Raw genomic sequence first — 18844 nt, 5'->3', positions numbered from 1 at the left:
TTACCTTACGTTCGCTGAACTATCTGTCTCATTTCAAGAGAGATCTCCTCAAGGAGTTAAGAGATACTCTTGCGGGTAACGTCCCTGAGGCGGTGGCCCAGATGGTTAACGCCCAGGTGTCTACCTTCAATTCCATCGTCAACTCCTCCATGCGGCTCATCTGATGAGCAAGCAGGGCAGCAAGCTCAGGAGTCAAGCTTAGAAGGCAAGCCTGGCTGCGCTTTTGTCATTTCTTGGAGGCCTTCAAGTCTTCTTTCACTGACGCCCCCTTTGATGGTTCGTCTTTGTTCGGAACCAAAGTGAAAGACACCCTCACCAGGTGCGAACAAGAGGGAAAGACCCTGTCTGCTGTAGGGGTCCGTTTTTCCCTTCCCTCTAGGCCTTACCCCAAGGCCCAGCAGGGTGGGAAGATGTGGTTCAAAAAATCAGAGGTTTTTCCTGCCACACAGGGTGAGTCCCCCTCCAGAGGCAGAGGAGGGGGAAGTTATTCAGGGAGACGCCGCCCTAGAGGCAGAGGGGTCTCCCGCTATTCGGGAGACCGCGATTCCTTTTGCGGCTCTCCCTACTCTCGTTCCTGAGGGAGTGCCCAGCTGTGCTTATCCGGAGCCAGTCGGGGGTCAAATTTCATTGTATCCAGAAGCCTGGAAAAGCATCACCCAGGACCGATGGGTATTATGAATAATTTCCGGAGGTTACGTCATTCTGTTTGTCAGACCCCCCTTCAGTCAGAAAAATCCCGGACATTCCACCCAGTCAAAGGGGTCAAGCAGCCTCAGAGGTTTCAAAGCTGCTAGAAAAAGAAGCCATCCAGCGTGTCCCCTCAGACCAAGTTGGATTAGGGACTTACTCAAGATTCTTTTTGGTGCCAAAAAGAACAGGGGACCTGAGACCCATATTAGATCTCAGCCGACTGAACAACTATGTACAGAAGTCCAAGTTCCGTATGGTCACACTACAATCAATTCTCCCATTGTTGGAAGAGGAGGTATGGATGTGCTCCATCGACCTCAAGGATGCTTACTACCATGTCAAACTGGACAGGGCATCCAGGAGTCACCTACGCTTCCAGCTGGGAGCCAGTCATTTCCAGTTTCGAGCCCTGCCTTTTGGTCTCACCACAGCCCCCAAGGGTGTTCATCAAGTGTATGGCGGTGGTGACTGCTCACTTGAGACGTCAAGGATTCCAAGTGTTTCTGTATCTGGATGACTGGCTCCTTACCGACACCACCAGGCAGCTACTAATCCAAACCAGGGATGCTACCATCTCTCTGTCAGCAATTGGGCATAACACTAAATTTAGAAAAATCCGCCTTGTTGCCCTCACAGCTCGTCACCTTTATAGGCGCAGAATTAGACACCATTCAAATGCGAGCATTTTTACCGCAGGAAAGGATCAGAGTCGTACAGCAATAGATACACACCCTGATGCCCCTGAAGAAAGCGAAGGCAAGATGGGTTCTTCAACTCCTCGGGACCATGGCAGCAACAATTAAGTTGGTCCCTCTAGCGAGATTGCACATGAGACTTCTTCAATGGCTCCTCTTTATTCAATGGTCTCTCCAAAAATTTGCACTTTCTCACCCCATTTTGCTCACGGACAAATGCAAACAGGATCTCAGTTGGTGGCTTTGCACCAACAATTTGGACAGGGGAAAACCCTTTGTTCCACCCAACCCAGTTGCCACAGTGACCACGGATGCCTCCCAGATGGGGTGGGGGGGCATTATCTTGGCAGGACAGTCCAAGGCACATGGCAAGATCATGAGATACATCTACATATCAACGTTCTTGAGATGAGAGCAGTGCTACTTGCGTTGCAGGCACTTCAGAGATTTCTGCCTCTAGGCACGATTGCAATACACTCTGACAACATGTCAGTAGTGTGGTATCTAAACAAGCAGGGCGGAACCAGATCTTACCCCCTGTGCAGAGAGGCCATGCGAGTGTGGCGGTGGGCAGTATTTTCCCAACGGTTTCTGGTGGCATCACACATTCCGGGGAAGTCCAGTGTGATAGCGGACAGGCTAAGCAGAGCTATTCTGATGCCTTACAAGTGGTCCCTTAATCTTTTAGTTGTAGAACGAATCTTCAGCAGATGGGGTCAGCCTTGCTGCGACCTTTTTGCCAGCCCCCTCAATGCCAAATACAGCAGCTACTTCACACTGATCCCCCCACAGGGGGAGTCACCCAGGGACGCTCTAGTTCACGGTTGGCCCTCCGGTCTGCTTTATGCTTTCCCTCCGTTTCCCTTGCTGTCAAAAGTAATTCAGAAAGCGCAATCCTTGGGAAGCAGAATGATTCTGATTGCTCCACACTGGCCTCGTCAAGTCTGGTTCCCCTTTCTCCAACCCTACATTGTGGACATTCCTTGGATTCTGGACCCGCAACCAGATTTACTGATATGCATGTCGGAACAGTTCCACCCCTCTCTGATGACCCTCTGGTTGACAGCCTGGCTACTCCACTTCCATTGTTAGTTAGGCTTCATTTTTCGCAGGAAGTAGTTCACATTTTATCTTCCTCTCATAAGCCCTCTACTAGGAAGATTTATTCTAGCAAATGGAAGAGGTTTTCTATTTGGGCGCATACCCAAGTAATTGATCCTTTCACATCCCCGATTGCTTCAGTCTTGGAGTTTTTGTCTCTGCTTTTCCATCAGGGTTCTGCATCAGCTACCATAAAAGTTCAATTGGCAGCGATCTCTAATTTTCATGTTGCTAATGAGCCTAGTCTCACGGCTCACAGACTCTGTAAGGCCTTCCTGAAGGGTACTCTATTACTCCGTCCTCCGGTCTCTGAACCTATCATGCCCTGGGATCTCAATTTTGTTCTACAAGCCCTTACTTCACCACCTTTCGAGCCTGCAGCTACCTGCGATTTGAAATTCTTGACCTGGAAAACAGCCTTTTTAATAGCAATCACTTCAGCCAGGCGAGTTTCAGAAATTCAAGCCCTTTCTATCAAACCTCCATACTTGATCTTCCATAAGGACAGGGTTTCTCTTAGACCAAACCCTTCTTTCCTTCCTAAAGTGGCTTCTGTATCTAATCTTAATCAAGCTATTGAGTTGCCTGTATTCTTTCCCCATTTTTCAAACAAGGCAGAATTTAAATTTCATCACTTGGATGTACACAGACAGTTACGTTTTTATCTGCACCGAACAAAAGATCCGAAAGTCTAATCAACTATTTGTCTCCTTTTCGAAAAATAAAATTGGGTCCCCTGTCTCCAAAATCACCCTATCCAGATGGATATCCAGTTGCATCTCTTTCGCCTACTCCGCAGGAGGAAAAGACCTGCCGATGTTCATCGTGCATACAGCTGCAGTAATCACAGATGGGTTTTCAGCCGTCAGGCGGTCCCTTGGTCGGCCGAATTCCAAAGTCTTGGTCCGGCGTCGGTTGTCATCGCTTACTCTTCTGACGTCAGGAAGGCCAGAGTATATAAGACACAGCCGATGCCATGTTCTTCAGTCTTTTTTGCCGCGCGGTGCCCGAAGCAGAAGCAGTTCGCAAGTGCCGGTCGGCCAGCTCCTGAATTACGAAAATAATTGGAACCGAAGTCTTCATTAAAGCTAAGTACCCCGTTGGGGAATCTTTTCTTGCCTCAGACCGATGTAAGAAAAATTAACATTGCCTCCCTTTGAACCTGCTGCCTCAACAGATCTGCAATATTTGTCCTGGAAAACAGCTTTCCATCTGGCCATCACTTCAGCTCGTAGGGTTTCTGAACTTCAGGCCCTCATGGCAGTGCAGCCCTTCCTCATCTTCCATCAGGACAGGGTTTCCCTTCGTACTAACCCATCTTTTATGCCAAAAGTGGTATCCAGGGTAGCCTTAAACCAAGCCATACACCTACCTACCTTTTATCCTAACCCTCAAAACAAAGGGGAGAGGCTGCTTCACTCTTTAGACATCCATAGGCAGCTACGTTACTATTTGGACAGAACAAAGTCCTTCAGGAAATCAGAACAACTTTTTGTGTCCTATGCCGTAGGGGCTCAAGGGAAACCAGTTACCAAACAGACCATTTCCAAGTGGATTGGCCACTGCATACGGTTTTGTTATTCCTATCATGGGAAATCTGTCCCTACTGGTATCAGATCTCACTCCACCAGGGCCACAGCCACCTCTACAGCCTTCCTCAGAGGTGTTCCTACTAAGGATATTTTGGAGGCAGCCACTTGGAGTTCTGTACATACCTTCACAAAACACTACCACCTGCCCTTATATTCCAGAACAAGAGCAGGCTTTGCCACTGCTGTTTTGCAGGGCATTCTGGCTCAACCCAGTTCCTCATAGTACCTACCACCCTTTGCATAGCTTTGGGACTCTACCCATCTGTGATTACTGCAGCTGTATGCACGATGAACATAGTACAGTTTTGTACCTACCATAAATGTAGATGTTCGAGTGCTAATACAGCTGCAGTACAGGTTTCCCTCCCTCCTTCCCCACTTGGTAAGGGCATGGGGCCTAACTACCTCTTCATACCACCTGACTGGGTTATCCTGCTATGTTTTATTTGCTTGCTTACACTGATTTTGCATTACATTGCATTGCTTGCATACATGGATAAGCCTTATTTATGTATTGCCTTCCTTTTGGGGGCACCTGACATCTGGGGCAAGAAAGACTGAAGAACATGGCGTCGGCTGTGTCTTATATACTCTGGCCTTCCTGACGTCAGAAGAGTAAGCGACGACAGCCGACGCCGGACCAAGACTTTGGAATTCGGCCGACCGAGGGACCGCCTGACGGCTGAAAACCCATCTGTGATTACTGCAGCTGTATTAGCACTCTAACATCTACATTTATGGTAGGTACAAAACTGTATTTTTTCGGTCAAGGCTCACTCTACTCGGGCTTTTTCTACATCTACAGCGTATCAAGCCAGATTGTCGATGGATGATGTATATGCTGCAGCTACTTGGGCTTCTCCTCACACATTTTTTACTCATTACTAATTGGATGTGGTATCTAGGGGCAGGTCGTCCTTTGGTTCCACAGTACTCAGGAGTATTTCCCTATGAGCCACCCAGGATGTAGGTGCTAGGGACACACTGTCCCACGGGTAAGAATGTAGGCGAGATTGGACTACATAACATCAGGAAGTTATGTACTCACCATAATGTTCGATGTATGTAGTCCATCTTGCCTCACATTCTTACTTACCCTCCCACCTTCCCCCTTCCTGGAGGATCGGTTTCTATTTACAGAGTTCCCTTCACCTTTAGCTTATTCCTTTTTTACCTGGAGGTTGTGTATGCATGGGGTATGACTGAGTACTCGCAGCAAAGGGATATGGAGCAGTGCAGCATGGGATACCTGCTTAGCCCAGCCAATAGAAGACTTCGAGCTAGAAAAGTTTGGCCGAGTCGGAGCCGATATTTGGTTACGAACCCACGGGTAAGAATGTGAGTCGAGATGGACTACATACATCGAACGTTATGGTGAGTACATAACTTCCTGTTACTCTCATTCCCTGCCTGCAACAGGAGTTTCGATGGTGGGCGAAAGCTTGTCACCAGAACAAGGGACAGCCATTCACATTATGCCCAGCCAGGCAGACACTCACAATGGATGCATCAGATTATGCCTGGGGGGCCCACATGGCAGGAAGATGCATTCAGGGCACATGGTCCTCAAGCCAATTGCACCTACATATCAATCTAAAAGAGATGTTAGCTGTTCAAGATGCCCTGACAGCCTTCAACGACCTACTTCATCCGGGACAACTACTCATAAAGACAGACAACACCATGGTCATGTGGTATATAAACAAGCAGGGGGGGGCACACATTCTTACCCCCTTTGCAGACTAACCATGACTTTGTGGGACACAGCATTGACTTACCAAGTACATCTGCAGGCACAATTCCTGCCAGGAAAGGAAAACACTCTGGCAGACGAACTAAGCAGAAACCTCATGGATCCCCACGAGTGGCAGCTGGATCCACAAGTCTTCAGCATGATAACAAGGAAATGGGGATGCCCGGACATAGATCTATTTGCCTCCCCTCACAACTACCAACTAAAAAGATTCTGCACAAGGACTTATCACAGACAAGCATTGAAAGTGGACGCCCTAGCTTTCAGCTGGAAAAAATTATCAGTATATGCCTTTCCTCCACTGCCTCTCCTCCCCAAGGTACCCCTAAAGGTCAGACAGGAGAAGCCAAAGATAATACTGATTGCCCCAGACTGGCCCCACCAGTACTGGTATCCAATCCTAAGGAACTTGTCTCAATGCCTAGCTTGGACCTTACCTCATATACCTCATTTACTGTCCCAGCAAAACGATCCGCTCCTGCACAGCCAGCTCAGTACTTTAAACCTGGCAGCATGGCGGATAATGTAGTCATACAAAACGCACCTCTCAGTAAAGCTGTGATGGATGTCATTTTGGAAGCCAGAAGGCCTAGTACTAGAAAATCTTATGCTGGAAAATGGAAGAGATTCTGTGCTTGGAATCTGGCACAAGGAACTGATACAGCTGTACCAAATATTCTTCAGATTTTGCAATACTTAACTGAGATGCTGGACAAAGGCCTATCTTTTTCATCAATTAAAATTCATGCCTCTGCCATTGCGGCTCATTACAATACAGAGCCACCAATTTTTTCTCATCCTTTTTTAAAGCAGTACGTCTGAGGAGCCAAAAAATTAAGGCCTCCAAGGAGATCACCAATACCTGCATGGGACCTCAATTATGTCTTGGAAAACTCACCCTGCCTCCTTTTGAGCCAGCCTGCTACTGCTGATGTAAAGTTTTTATCTTGGAAAACAGCTCTGCTCCTAGCAATAACTTCTGCAAGACGAGTTTCAGAGCTACAGACACTCATGGCTGTGGAACCTTTTATCATTTTTTATTCAGCCAGGGCCTAATGGTTAAGGTGTTTGCCTTACAAACACAAGATACAGGGTTTGAATCTCACAGGGGATAAGTGGCTAGGCTTAAAATGGCTCGCAAGAGCAGTTAGCCTAGTACTAACCTATGAACCTATTTCACAGACTCCACGTGGGCCAGCAGAGTAATCCAGGCTGCAGAGAGCTGAATAAGCGACTTTTCTTGATACTAAGTATATTTTTTGTTGCTTTCCACATCTGAATACCTAGCAACTGTATTTCGCCTGCCTTTCTGTTACATTGAAGCTGTTTTTACTGCATTTAACTTAATATTGCACTTGGAATCCTTGTTTGTTACTATTTGACTGTATTTGTAGCAAATTCTTCTGTGTAAGCTGTAGTAGCTGATTCATAGCATTTATAAGTGTTTGCTGTACCTGTTTCTGCCTGTTTTGTGAAAAAAAAGAAAAAATATCTCTTGTTTTTCCTGCTTTACTAGTTTAGTCCAGTTTCAGAGTTGCTGATTCCTGGGCTTTGGTTGTAGTTCCTGTGTACTGTTTCCTTGCCTTATTTGGGGAAGGGAAGCTACCTTGCTTTCCTGCTTTACTAGTTTAGTCCAGTTTCAGAGTTGCTGATTCCTGGGCTTTGGTTGTAGTTCCTGTGTACTGTTTCCTTGCCTTATTTGGGGGAAGGGAAGCTACCTTGCTTACCAGTGGGAGTGGGAAGCATTGAGCTGCCATTTGTGCAGCTTTGTGAGGCTTCAGCCAGTAACTCGTACTTTATTGGTCGTTTCGGGCCAGTTTCTAGCTTTTTCCAGCACCCTGGTATAAAACTTTCAGCTTGTACCTACTCAGCACAGACTCCACGTGGGCCAGCAGAGTAATCCAGGCTGCAGAGAGCTGAATAAGCGACTTTTCTTGATACTAAGTATATTTTTGTTGCTTTCCACATCTGAATACCTAGCAACTGTATTTCACCTGCCTTTCTGTTACATTGAAGCTGTTTTTACTGCATTTAACTTAATATTGCACTTGGAATCCTTGTTTGTTACTATTTGACTGTATTTGTAGCAAATTCTTCTGTGTAAGCTGTAGTAGCTGATTCATAGCATTTATAAGTGTTTGCTGTACCTGTTTCTGCCTGTTTTGTGAAAAAAAAAAAAAAGAAAAAATATCTCTTGTTTTTCCTGCTTTACTAGTTTAGTCCAGTTTCAGAGTTGCTGATTCCTGGGCTTTGGTGTAGTTCCTGTGTACTGTTTCCTTGCCTTATTTGGGGAAGGGAAGCTACCTTGCTTTCCTGCTTTACTAGTTTAGTCCAGTTTCAGAGTTGCTGATTCCTGGGCTTTGGTTGTAGTTCCTGTGTACTGTTTCCTTGCCTTATTTCGGGGAAGGGAAGCTACCTTGCTTACCAGTGGGAGTGGGAAGCATTGAGCTGCCTTTGTCCAGCTTTGTGAGGTTTCAGCCAGTAACTAGTAGTTTATTGGTCGTTTTGGGCCAGTTTCTAGCTTTTCCAGCCCCTGGTATAAAACTTTCAGCTTGTACCTACTCAGCACAGACTCCACGTGGGCCAGCAGAGTAATCCAGGCTGCAGAGAGCTGAATAAGCGACTTTTCTTGATACTAAGTATATTTTTGTTGCTTTCCACATCTGAATACCTAGCAACTGTATTTCGCCTGCCTTTCTGTTACATTGAAGCTGTTTTATTGCATTTAACTTAATATTGCACTTGGAATCCTTGTTTGTTACTATTTGACTGTATTTGTAGCAAATTCTTCTGTGTAAGCTGTAGTAGCTGATTCATAGCATTTATAAGTGTTTGCTGTACCTGTTTCTGCCTGTTTTGTGAAAAAAGAAAAAAAGAAAAAAATATCTCTTGTTTTTCCTGCTTTACTAGTTTAGTCCAGTTTCAGAGTTGCTGATTCCTGGGCTTTGGTTGTAGTTCCTGTGTACTGTTTCCTTGCCTTATTTGGGGAAGGAAGCTACCTTGCTTTCCTGCTTTACTAGTTTAGTCCAGTTTCAGAGTTGCTGATTCCTGGGCTTTGGTTGTAGTTCCTGTGTACTGTTTCCTTGCCTTATTTGGGGGAAGGGAAGCTACCTTGCTTACCAGTGGGAGTGGGAAGCATTGAGCTGCCTTTTGTCCAGCTTTGTGAGGTTTCAGCCAGTAACTAGTAGTTTATTGGTCGTTTGGGGCAGTTTCTAGCTTTTTCCAGCCCCTGGTATAAAACGCGCTAAACGTAAGAAGCTGATTTAGAGCGGAGCTGCCACTGTTGCACACTAGGGCAGCGCCAGTTAAGCAGGTTTAAACTATTCGGGCTACCTAAAGTCCACTCTTCAAATTTTCCCTTAAAACTACCTTCCTCGAACTATACTACTGATCAAATCAGCGTATCCTATAACTAAAAAGATCAACTCTACTTGACTCCAAGTAGACTATTCTCTATCTATTAAACCTAGCACTTGCTCCTACAGTACTTATTACCTTGATACGGCACTCTTGTCATAGATAGTACCCCAAAAAGGCAACCCCCCATTTCTCTGTCACCCACGTCCCCCGGAATCTTTTTTTAAAGTTTTTCGTCTACCCTTCTAGCATGTCGAGGGATCAGTTGCTAGTGTCCTCTCCTGCTCAGCTGGTGAACCTGGGAATATTGAGGCAATGTTTCAATTGCCTCATGTACACAGACAACCCTTTCCTCCTCCCACAAAACACAAATACATGCGAGAGATGCAACTATACGGCCAAACTGGAAGCTGAGCTCTCTCAACATAGGACTGGCAAGACCAGTCAGGAGGAGAAGGTTACCATACACCCTATAGACCCAGTCTCACATAGTACCATTACAACCTCAAATCATACACATAAACACACAAAGACATACTCGGAGGCTCTGATCAAAAATCTACCAAAACAGCAGAGGCCACCAAAGCAGACACCCAAACAACCACCACCTCAGAACACAACACCCGCAACACATAGACCTCACAGTCAGAGTGTCAAACAGTCACAGCCCTTAAGGCCAAACACAATGCCAGACACACTAGTCATTGGTGACTCCATAGTCAGACACACTGATGTCCCGCTCACCAGACTGAGTAAGGAGAAGGTCACAGTAAGCTGCCTGTCGGGCGCTAGAATCCGCCACATAACGCAAGCACTCAGGTCTCTCAACAGCAGGTACAAATATGACTCAGTCATTGTCCACGCTGGTGTAAACGACCTGAGACGTACCTCCTTGGACTACATGAAAAGAGACATTGAGGAGCTCTCTGATTATGTAGCCCAGGCAGGTATGACCCTGACCTTGAGCAGTATCCTACCTTCACCAAGAATGATGCCACAATACAGAGATAAGATGATCAGCTTTAACAATTTGAATGACACCAGTGTTTAAGCCAAGGGGATCCAGTATCTGTCTGCCTGGGATGACATGCTGGACAAGCCACGCTGCTTCGCAAGGGACGGCTTGCACCTGTCACCCCTGGGATTCCGGATATTGGCAAAGGCTCTTGCCACCCCCATAGTGCCTTTTTTAGGCAAGGCTCAAATTCTAAACCTACCACCCTAGAACACAAAAAGGAAAAAAACTAAGGGTAATGCTGCTCAATGCCAGAAGTCTAAATCTCAAAATGCACGCACTCGAGGCCCTTCTCAGTATGGAGAACATCGATGTCTGTGCTGTGACAGAAACCTGGTTCAAGGCTCCTGAGAGCACCCCAGCGCTATCAGGTTTTACCTCATATCATGCGTTCCGCCCCAAAATCCGGACAATACCAAGAAAGGAGGGGTATCCATATTCATCAAGGACACCCACACCTCAAGACTGGTGGCAACGCACGATGCATCGGAGACCATCCAGGTGCAATTAACCATAGGCAAGACTGCTCTGCAAATTGTAGCATGTTACAGGCCACCCTCACAAACTCAGGAAACTCACATGGCCTTCCTGAAAACACTAGAGGGATAAATGTATCACCAAACACCATCATACTAGGTGACTTCAATTACCCTAATATAGACTGGGAACACTACTCAAGCCCAAACACCCTAGCCCAAAAGTTCCTGGAATTCATAAACTCAAATGCCATGGAACAACTAGTCACCATCCCCACAAGAGGAGAAAACATACTTGATCTCATCATCACGAACATGGGAGCACAATGTTCAACACCGGAAGTATACCCCTCACTGGTGAGATCAGATCACAAACTAATCTCGCTGGAGGTCCTCATCCCACCCCACCTGAAATAAAAAAAGACCACAGTAAAGAACTTCTCAAAAGCCGACTTCACACTTCTAAAGACTAGTGTGGTCTCCTTTCAGGCCCCCAAGCTGGCGGAAAACAATACTCAAGCCGCTGAATCACTTACAAACGCCTTCTACCAGCACCTGCAGGACTGCATGGATAAGGCAATCCCAAGCAAAACAAAGACTCTTTGTACCAAAGGCAAGCGTCCAGTCTGGTGGACCCCAGCCATAAACAAACTCTACAACAAAAGGAGGAAGCTACTACAAGATAGAGCAAAATCCTTAAAAGGTAAGACACCCTTGATCACTATAAGTAAAAACTAAGAGCTCTCATAAAATCATCCAAAGCAAATTTCGAGAGAAAAATAGCTAAAGACTCAAAAGACAATCATAAGGCCTTCTTTAGCTATGTTAGAAACCTAGGAGGAAACTCCCAGATATGCTCAGAACTAGTTCAAAATGATGTGAAGATTACTGATCCTACAGACATTGCCAACATACTGGCTGACAGGTTCAGTGCAAACTTCTCCCCTCCCCAAAAGGAGAGATATCTATACCAAATGAGTGCAGCCCCCAAACATCTCCAGCGCCAAGTGAGAACTGCTCTCTCCAAAGCAAAAACACAGCATCCATGGGACCCGATGGTGTCCCCGGCTGTGTGCTCCACGAACTCAATGAGGAATTAAACCCACAGCTAGGACAGCTGTTTAATCAAAGTCTTACCTCTGGATACGCACTCCAGGAGTGGCGCACTGCAACTGTGGTCCCACTTCACAAAGGCGGTGCCTCCACAGACCCTGGAAATTACCGCCCATTAGCTTGACAAGCCTTATCTGCAAAGCCATGGAGAGGATCATAATGGACCTCATAAATAAAGACATAGGAATTTGCAGACTTTGGATCCAACCCAGTTTGGCTTTGTCAAAGGCAGATCATGCCTTTTAAACTTGGTTGACTTTTTCAAACAGTCACCAAAGCCATTGATGAGGGAAAGGCAGTCCATACAGCCTACCTCGATCTGGCTAAGGCCTTCGATACAATACCCCACTCGGGTATCATTGAAAAACTCATCAGCTTAAATGTTAACCCATACATCACAAGATGGGTTGCAAACTGGCTGAGTGACAGAACCCACAGGGTCAGAGTTGCTGGCGCCATGTCAGACTCAAAGCCTGTCACAAGTGGTGTCCCACAGGGCTCAGTCCTGGGCCCACTCTTGTTTGGCATCTACTTTTCCCAAGTGCAAGCAAACACAGGAGGGTTATGGCTGACAAAGTTTGCAGATGACTGCAAACTGGGCCATAGTAGAAAACACATCTGACACAGATATCCTTCAGAAGGGTCTCACAGAAACGGATAACTGGTGCCAGAGCCACGGCCTAAAGTTAAATGCCAAAAATGCATAGTCATACCCTTCGGGAAAAACAAGGTTACCCCTAGCTACCAAATAGGTGGCCATCCACTGAGCACAGAAGAAGTTATCAGGGACCTGGGGACCCAGGTTGATAGTAGTCTGTCATTCGACACCCATGTAGCTAAAGTAGTTAGGAAGTCCTTCTACATTGCCCACCTTATCATGAAGGGATTCTCATCTAGATCAAGGGAGGTCATAGTCTCCCTTTACTCATCACTCATCAGACCAATGATTGAGTACAATGCCCCATTCGAATGTATCTGACCCGACACTTGCAGCAGCTGGAGAGGCCACAAAGTTCCTCACCAATAGGATAAAGGCACTCAAAAATCTGTCCTATGCTGCCCGACTGAAAGAACTCCAGCTCTATTCAGTCGCTTACCGCTGCTCAGAGGTGACCTTTGCCTAACATACAAGGCCATGTCAAACCCAGATTTGATGAATATGCTTCACCTCAAAAATCTAGATCCATCAGAGCCACAAGGGCGGGAGACTTAAACCTCGACACGGCTATTAATAGGACGTGCTGGAGGGATAGATTCATCACCCAAAGACTCCCTATGCTGTGGAACAAAATCCCGGTACATGTGAGGCAGAGCACCTCGCTGGCCTTGTTCAAGAGAAATCTTGACCAATGGATGGGAGATCGCAGATATACCCCAGGAATTACCTCAGTGTCACTGCTCGACAGAGGCACAGCAAAATAATGGGTATAGTTCCCCATACTAAAGGGGTGGCGTAAGCCACAAAACAATGGGCTAGGCTTATAAATGCCCTCGGGCAGATAGCCTAGTATGAACCTATGAACCTATTTAGTTGATGCCGGTTAGTAGTATATAAAGCCAGGGGTGTCTGTGTGTGCGCACGGGTGACAAATGCCATAATACTGTTTTTACATTGAAGGCAAGGGCAGTTATACTGCAGCATTTCTGTGCAACAAGAAGTGCTGTATGAGTGATGTTGATGTCCACAAGGTTAGAGAGAAAACTCCAAGTTTTCTATCATCTGCATTTTTGGTGAGCCGGATACTGGATTCAGTTGTGAAATCTGATAAAACGATGCAAGAAAAAAGTGCTGTGAAGGACTCACTCTGCTGGTGATGGGAGGACTAAGGAAGTCTCAATAATGTCACCTGTTGTGTATGATGATGTGCCACTGACTCAAGTTATTGCAGCTTCATTTACCTTTAGATTGCAGGTGTACATGAAATTCCATCCTGCAGTATAGTATCAGATCTGTACACTAAGGTGCATGGACAGCTTAACATGCAGCCAGGGCAGTAGGCACATCCTTGAAGATATTTACAAGGATAAGCATGCAACATCTACCTATGATTAAACGGTTTCCCAGTGTCTGCCTGATTTCATTTCATCAGCTTTTTTAATACAGTTAAGACTGATTGTTCAGTAATTACTGGGGTTTGTGGAAGGCTTTCCTTATGGATTGGGACTTCCAGTATCCTGCTTCCAGAGACAGGGATGTAAATAGTTTTTTAATATTCGTAATAGTGTGCAAGAGAGGCTGGATTTGAATGGAGAAATTTGACTTCTTGATAGTTTTTTTCCCTAGGAACTGGTGTTTCTGAACTTCCTTAGGGCAAAAGTAACTATTTTGGATGTAATTTCAGGTAAGCATATTGTAGGGTGGATATTTCCTTATCTTTTGGTTCTGTTACAGTGATAGTTTGTTCTAGCATTCAGCATTCTTGTTCTTCCCTTTTCATTTTTCTGGTGTGATTGTAAGAAACCATTGTTGTTGTCTGTTTTGATGGCAAATTTTACCTTGAATGAAAATTGACTTCTTTTGATTGTCTTAGTGAGTTATTTTTGGATGGAGTTGACATTAGCTTTTTTGTTAGATTTCTTAAACTTCGGAAGCTTTGTGATTTAATCATTTTTAATGGTCTGATATTGTGATAGGGCACCATAGCTGCAATTTGAAAAATTCTTAAACGTTACCCTTTTTTTTTTTTTTAATTACTTTTGTTTTGGTTTCTAAGGAATGTCATGGCATTGTGACTAACAGGAAAAGGAGGTGGTGTGATATTTAGCTTAACAAAGCTTTTAGGAATGTTTATCAGGATGATGTCCTGCATGTTTCTGCCTCTTGTCAAAGGTTTTGCTATCAGTTCAGGGTTGTTTGTTTATCAAATACGATTATTAGATAAGGTATAGGATTCCTAGTTGGGATGGATAATTTAAATTACGCAGCTGAACATATTTTCTGTTATTTGGAGGATTATACTCTTGTGTTCTTGAGGTAACATGAAGAAGGGTGCAAGGACATGTTACAAAATTATGCTTTGATTTTTGTTACCCTACTTTTGAAAGACTGACTGAAAATGGATACATCACCTCTGTACGTGGTGGACAAAACTGAGTGGGAAGAGTTGTATCCAGGTATTTGTGGAGTACATCATGGGTCTTTGAACCATGTGTCTGTGGCAGCATAAACACTATTTCCCTCAAATGCAAGAGAAATCTCTAGGCAGCATAGTTTTTATGTAGATTGTGGGTATTGATGAGTGCCACCTTCATCATATTGTTAAATAGGCTGTGGGTGTTGGAGCACCACCTTCATCATATTGTTAAATAGGTTGTGGGTATTGAGTACCACCTTCATCTTTTTCTTAAATAGGTCATGGGTGTTGAGTACCACATTCATCTTATTGTTAGATGAGTAGATTACCTTAACTTTGAAAAAACCCATAATTTGTTTAAAAATGCACTTGAAGCAAGAGGAGTTTTTTTTTTTTCAGTACTCTTAAAACCTTTTTAGGAGAAGTATAGTCCTTGCTGAGTAAATTGTGTGCTGTAAATAAATACATTCTCTGTTTGGCTGTTGAAAAAAAAATAAAAAAGATAAAGCTAGCAGTTTCAGCCTCTGTTAGAATTATTGTCCCCATAGTGGAATAATATGCTTCAGTAATTTCAGTCTTTCCTTACAACATGTATTTTTCAGTCCCCATTTCAGTGTGTATGTTTTTCAGCTGACAATGTTTTACATTCACATTCTGATGTATTCCTTCTTCTCACAGGTTCTATTTAATCGGTGGGGGCATCCCAGTAATTGTTTGTGGAATAACTGCAGCAGCGAATATTAAAAATTATGGAAGCCGACTAAATGCACCATAGTGAGTACTTTCCTGTTATGAATTTTATTGCTTTGTCTTCATCGATTCTGATTTGCCAAAAAAATGTCAGTTTTAAGTTTTTTTTTAGGTGCTGATTTGTTTCACTGTTTTCTGAAGGCAAATGGTCAGTGTTTAGCATATTAATGGATAAAAGATGGATACAGCTTGGATTTACAAGTCTGCCAGTTCTGTGAATTCTTGGCCATTGTAAAGTAGTACTTCAAATGGCACTTACAGTGGATATAAAAAGTGTACACACCCCTGTTAAATTGCCAGGTTTTTGTGATATAAAAAATGAGACCACAATAAATCATTTCAAAACTTTTCCCACCTTTAATGTGTCCTATAACCTGTATGATTCAATTGAAAAGCAAATCTGTTAGGAGAAAAAAATCTAAAAAATAAAAAATGTACTATCCACTGGTTGCATAAGTGTGCACACCCTTAAACTAATATTTGTTGTGTGTGCACACCCTTAAACTAATACTTTGTTGAAGCACCTTTTTATTTAATTAAAGCATCCAGTCTTCTTGGGTAGGACAGCATTGCACATCTTGACTTGGCAATATTTGCCCACTCTTTCTTGTAAAAGCACTCCAAATCTGTCAGATTGTGAGGGCATCTCTTGTGCACAGCCCTCTTCAGGTCACCCCACAGATTTTCAATTGGATATGGGTCTGGGCTCTGGCTGGGTCATTCCAAAACTTTAATTTTCTTCTGGTTAAGCCATTCTTTTGTTGATTTGGATGCATGCTTGGGGTCATTGTCTTGTTGAAAGGTGAAATTCCTCTTCATCTTCAGCTTTCTAGCAGACGCCTGAAAGTTTTAGGCCCAAAGTGACTGGTATATGGAACTGTTCATAATTCCCTCCACCTTGACTAAAGGCCCAGTTCCAGCTGAAGAAAAGCAACCCCAAAGCATGATACTGCCATGATTATGCTTCACCGTGGGATGGCGTTCTTTTGGTGATGCAAAGTGCTGTTTTTGCATACCTTTTGGAATTGTGGTCAAAAATTTCAACCTTGGTCTCATCAGACCATAACACATTTTCCCACATGCTTATATCACAAAAACCTGGCATTTTAACAGGGGTGTGTACACTTTTTATATCCACTGTATGTGTAACTACCTGGGATAGAATTTAAACATTCGCACAGCACATGTATATGTTGAATGTAAAATATGACTACACAGAGTTGCAGTTTGCAGTTTGTGTAGGTTTTGGATGGCTCTTAAAGTATGTACATTCCAGAAGGAATGCAGGCAACTAGAAGTAAATCTATCCAACAGGGTAGCAACAGAGATGACCTGACAGCTAAAATCCATTCAGAAACCTTAAGATGAACGAAAGGATGTCCGTATTTCTCTAGGTGTAGTACTGACCATGTGACATTGAATACACGACAAGATACAAGGCATTTTGAAGGAAATAGTCTGAATTGCGTTCTCACCTTCAGCACTGACCATCAAAAGGTATGTGATGTCATTGAAAGGTTCTGGCCTATCTTGACTGAAGATGACAAAATAAAAACCATCATAGGAGAAAGACCGAGGTTTACATTCAAAAACAAGAAAAATATCAAAAGACTTCTTTGTAGTAAAGATGGTTTTCCTCAGCAAAACGTCAACATTCTGAGACAAGGTATTCACAAATGCAGAAGATGTAAAGCCTGTCATTTCATAGATAATGGTCACACTTTTATCCATCGAGTTACAGGCAAGAGCTATATATTTAATGTCAAAGCTACTTGCAACAGTGAACATCTTATATATCTAGCATGTTGTCACCTTTGCCCTTGTTTCTACATAGGCAAAACTGATCAACGCTTGAAAGACAGGGTTTTATGTCATTTACGAGATGTTCGACAGAAGGATATGAAAAATGCACTGACATTTCACATTAACTCAAACCCAACCCATTACTTTAGCTTTAAAGCTATAGAATGTATGCCGATAGGACATAGAGCTGGGGATGTTCACAACAATATGGAGATTTCGTGAAATTGGGTGGATAAACAACTTAAGCACCAACCGCCCCTCCCCCCCCTGCCCCCAGGCTTAAATGCCATGGTTCCATTGAAATCTATTCTGAAGCAGAAACTTTTCTATTGGCTAAAAATGGAGGTTTGCTTACATCCAGGCACATGATTGACGGTCTCTGGTAGGAGGAACTAACAATGAAGGAATTAACCTGATTGGTGAATCTTTGTTTAAGGATGTGGAATGAAGCACAGGATGTTATGATCTGAAGAAGGCAATCCTGCTGAAAGCGCTGATCATTTGATGCTTCATCTGCTTTTAAACTTTTGTGACATTTTAGTGAGTTTTTTTAATTCGTTTATTAAATTTGGAACATTTTAATCCTGGTGGTGTACTCAGTATCTCTTTGCCTTGTTTGTACTTTGTTCTGAAACACCTTTAATAGTGGGGACTTATCCTTTCACATTTTTTTATACTAACCAACATGGAAGTCATTGCACTCCCCCCTGTGTGATGCCCTTCTTGGTAAGGTTGGACCATAAATCAGTCTTGTTCTAAGTAACTGATGAAGCTGTCACCACCTCAGGAGCAAAAAACCTTTTCTATAGCAAACTACAGCCTACTAAGCGATGGTAGAAAAAGTTTTATACCCCCCGCAATAACAGACAACAATGACTGCTGTATAGAGGTATACACAAATGTCCTGTGTAAACACATAAGCAATTGTATAGACACGGCTGTGCCTGACTGGATTAAAACAAGACCCTCCCAAAAAAACAAGCCATCCTGGTGGACCTCTAGTATAAACAGGAAAAAGGAAGAAACTGATGCCTAAGAACAGGAGGGAACTGACTCAGCAGAGGAAGAATTCCCTCCAAAGCTTGAACAAGAAAAGCCGACGTCTTATAAAGTCCTCTAAAGCTAATTATGAAGCTAAATTAGCATCCCTAGCTAAGGATAAGCATAAAGCGCTCTTTAACTATGTCCAAAATGTAAAAAAGAATACCCAGCTGTGTTCCAAACTGGTAGTAGATGGTACCACTTAATACTATACCGGAGGAAGTTGCCAACCTGCTAGCTGACAAATTTTACCCCATCTCCATTAAACATACCCCAAAGCATACCTGACACCAGTCCTCTGCCTAGAGATCAGGTCATATCTGCACTTTGCAAGGACAAAAACACAGCTTCAGTGGGACCAGAAAACACCCCAGATTGCTTATT

General features: G+C 43.9%; 1 protein-coding gene across 1 annotated transcript in view; it reads left to right on the top strand.

Moving 5' to 3' along the window:
- Positions 1-18844, top strand: part of ADGRA3 (adhesion G protein-coupled receptor A3) — a gene marked incomplete in the record, with an annotated part of 1325547 nt that overhangs the window by 1289185 nt on the left and 17518 nt on the right. The window contains 1 exon segment of the mRNA XM_044062081.1: positions 15545-15640. Within this exon segment, the coding sequence (XP_043918016.1) occupies positions 15545-15640 (96 nt within the window).

This window comes from Protopterus annectens, chromosome 2.part1 (assembly GCF_019279795.1).
Source record: "Protopterus annectens isolate FY-2018-M chromosome 2.part1, PAN1.0, whole genome shotgun sequence".
Classification (NCBI taxonomy): domain Eukaryota; kingdom Metazoa; phylum Chordata; order Ceratodontiformes; family Protopteridae; genus Protopterus; species Protopterus annectens.
This window is presented reverse-complemented; position numbering and strand designations above follow the sequence as displayed.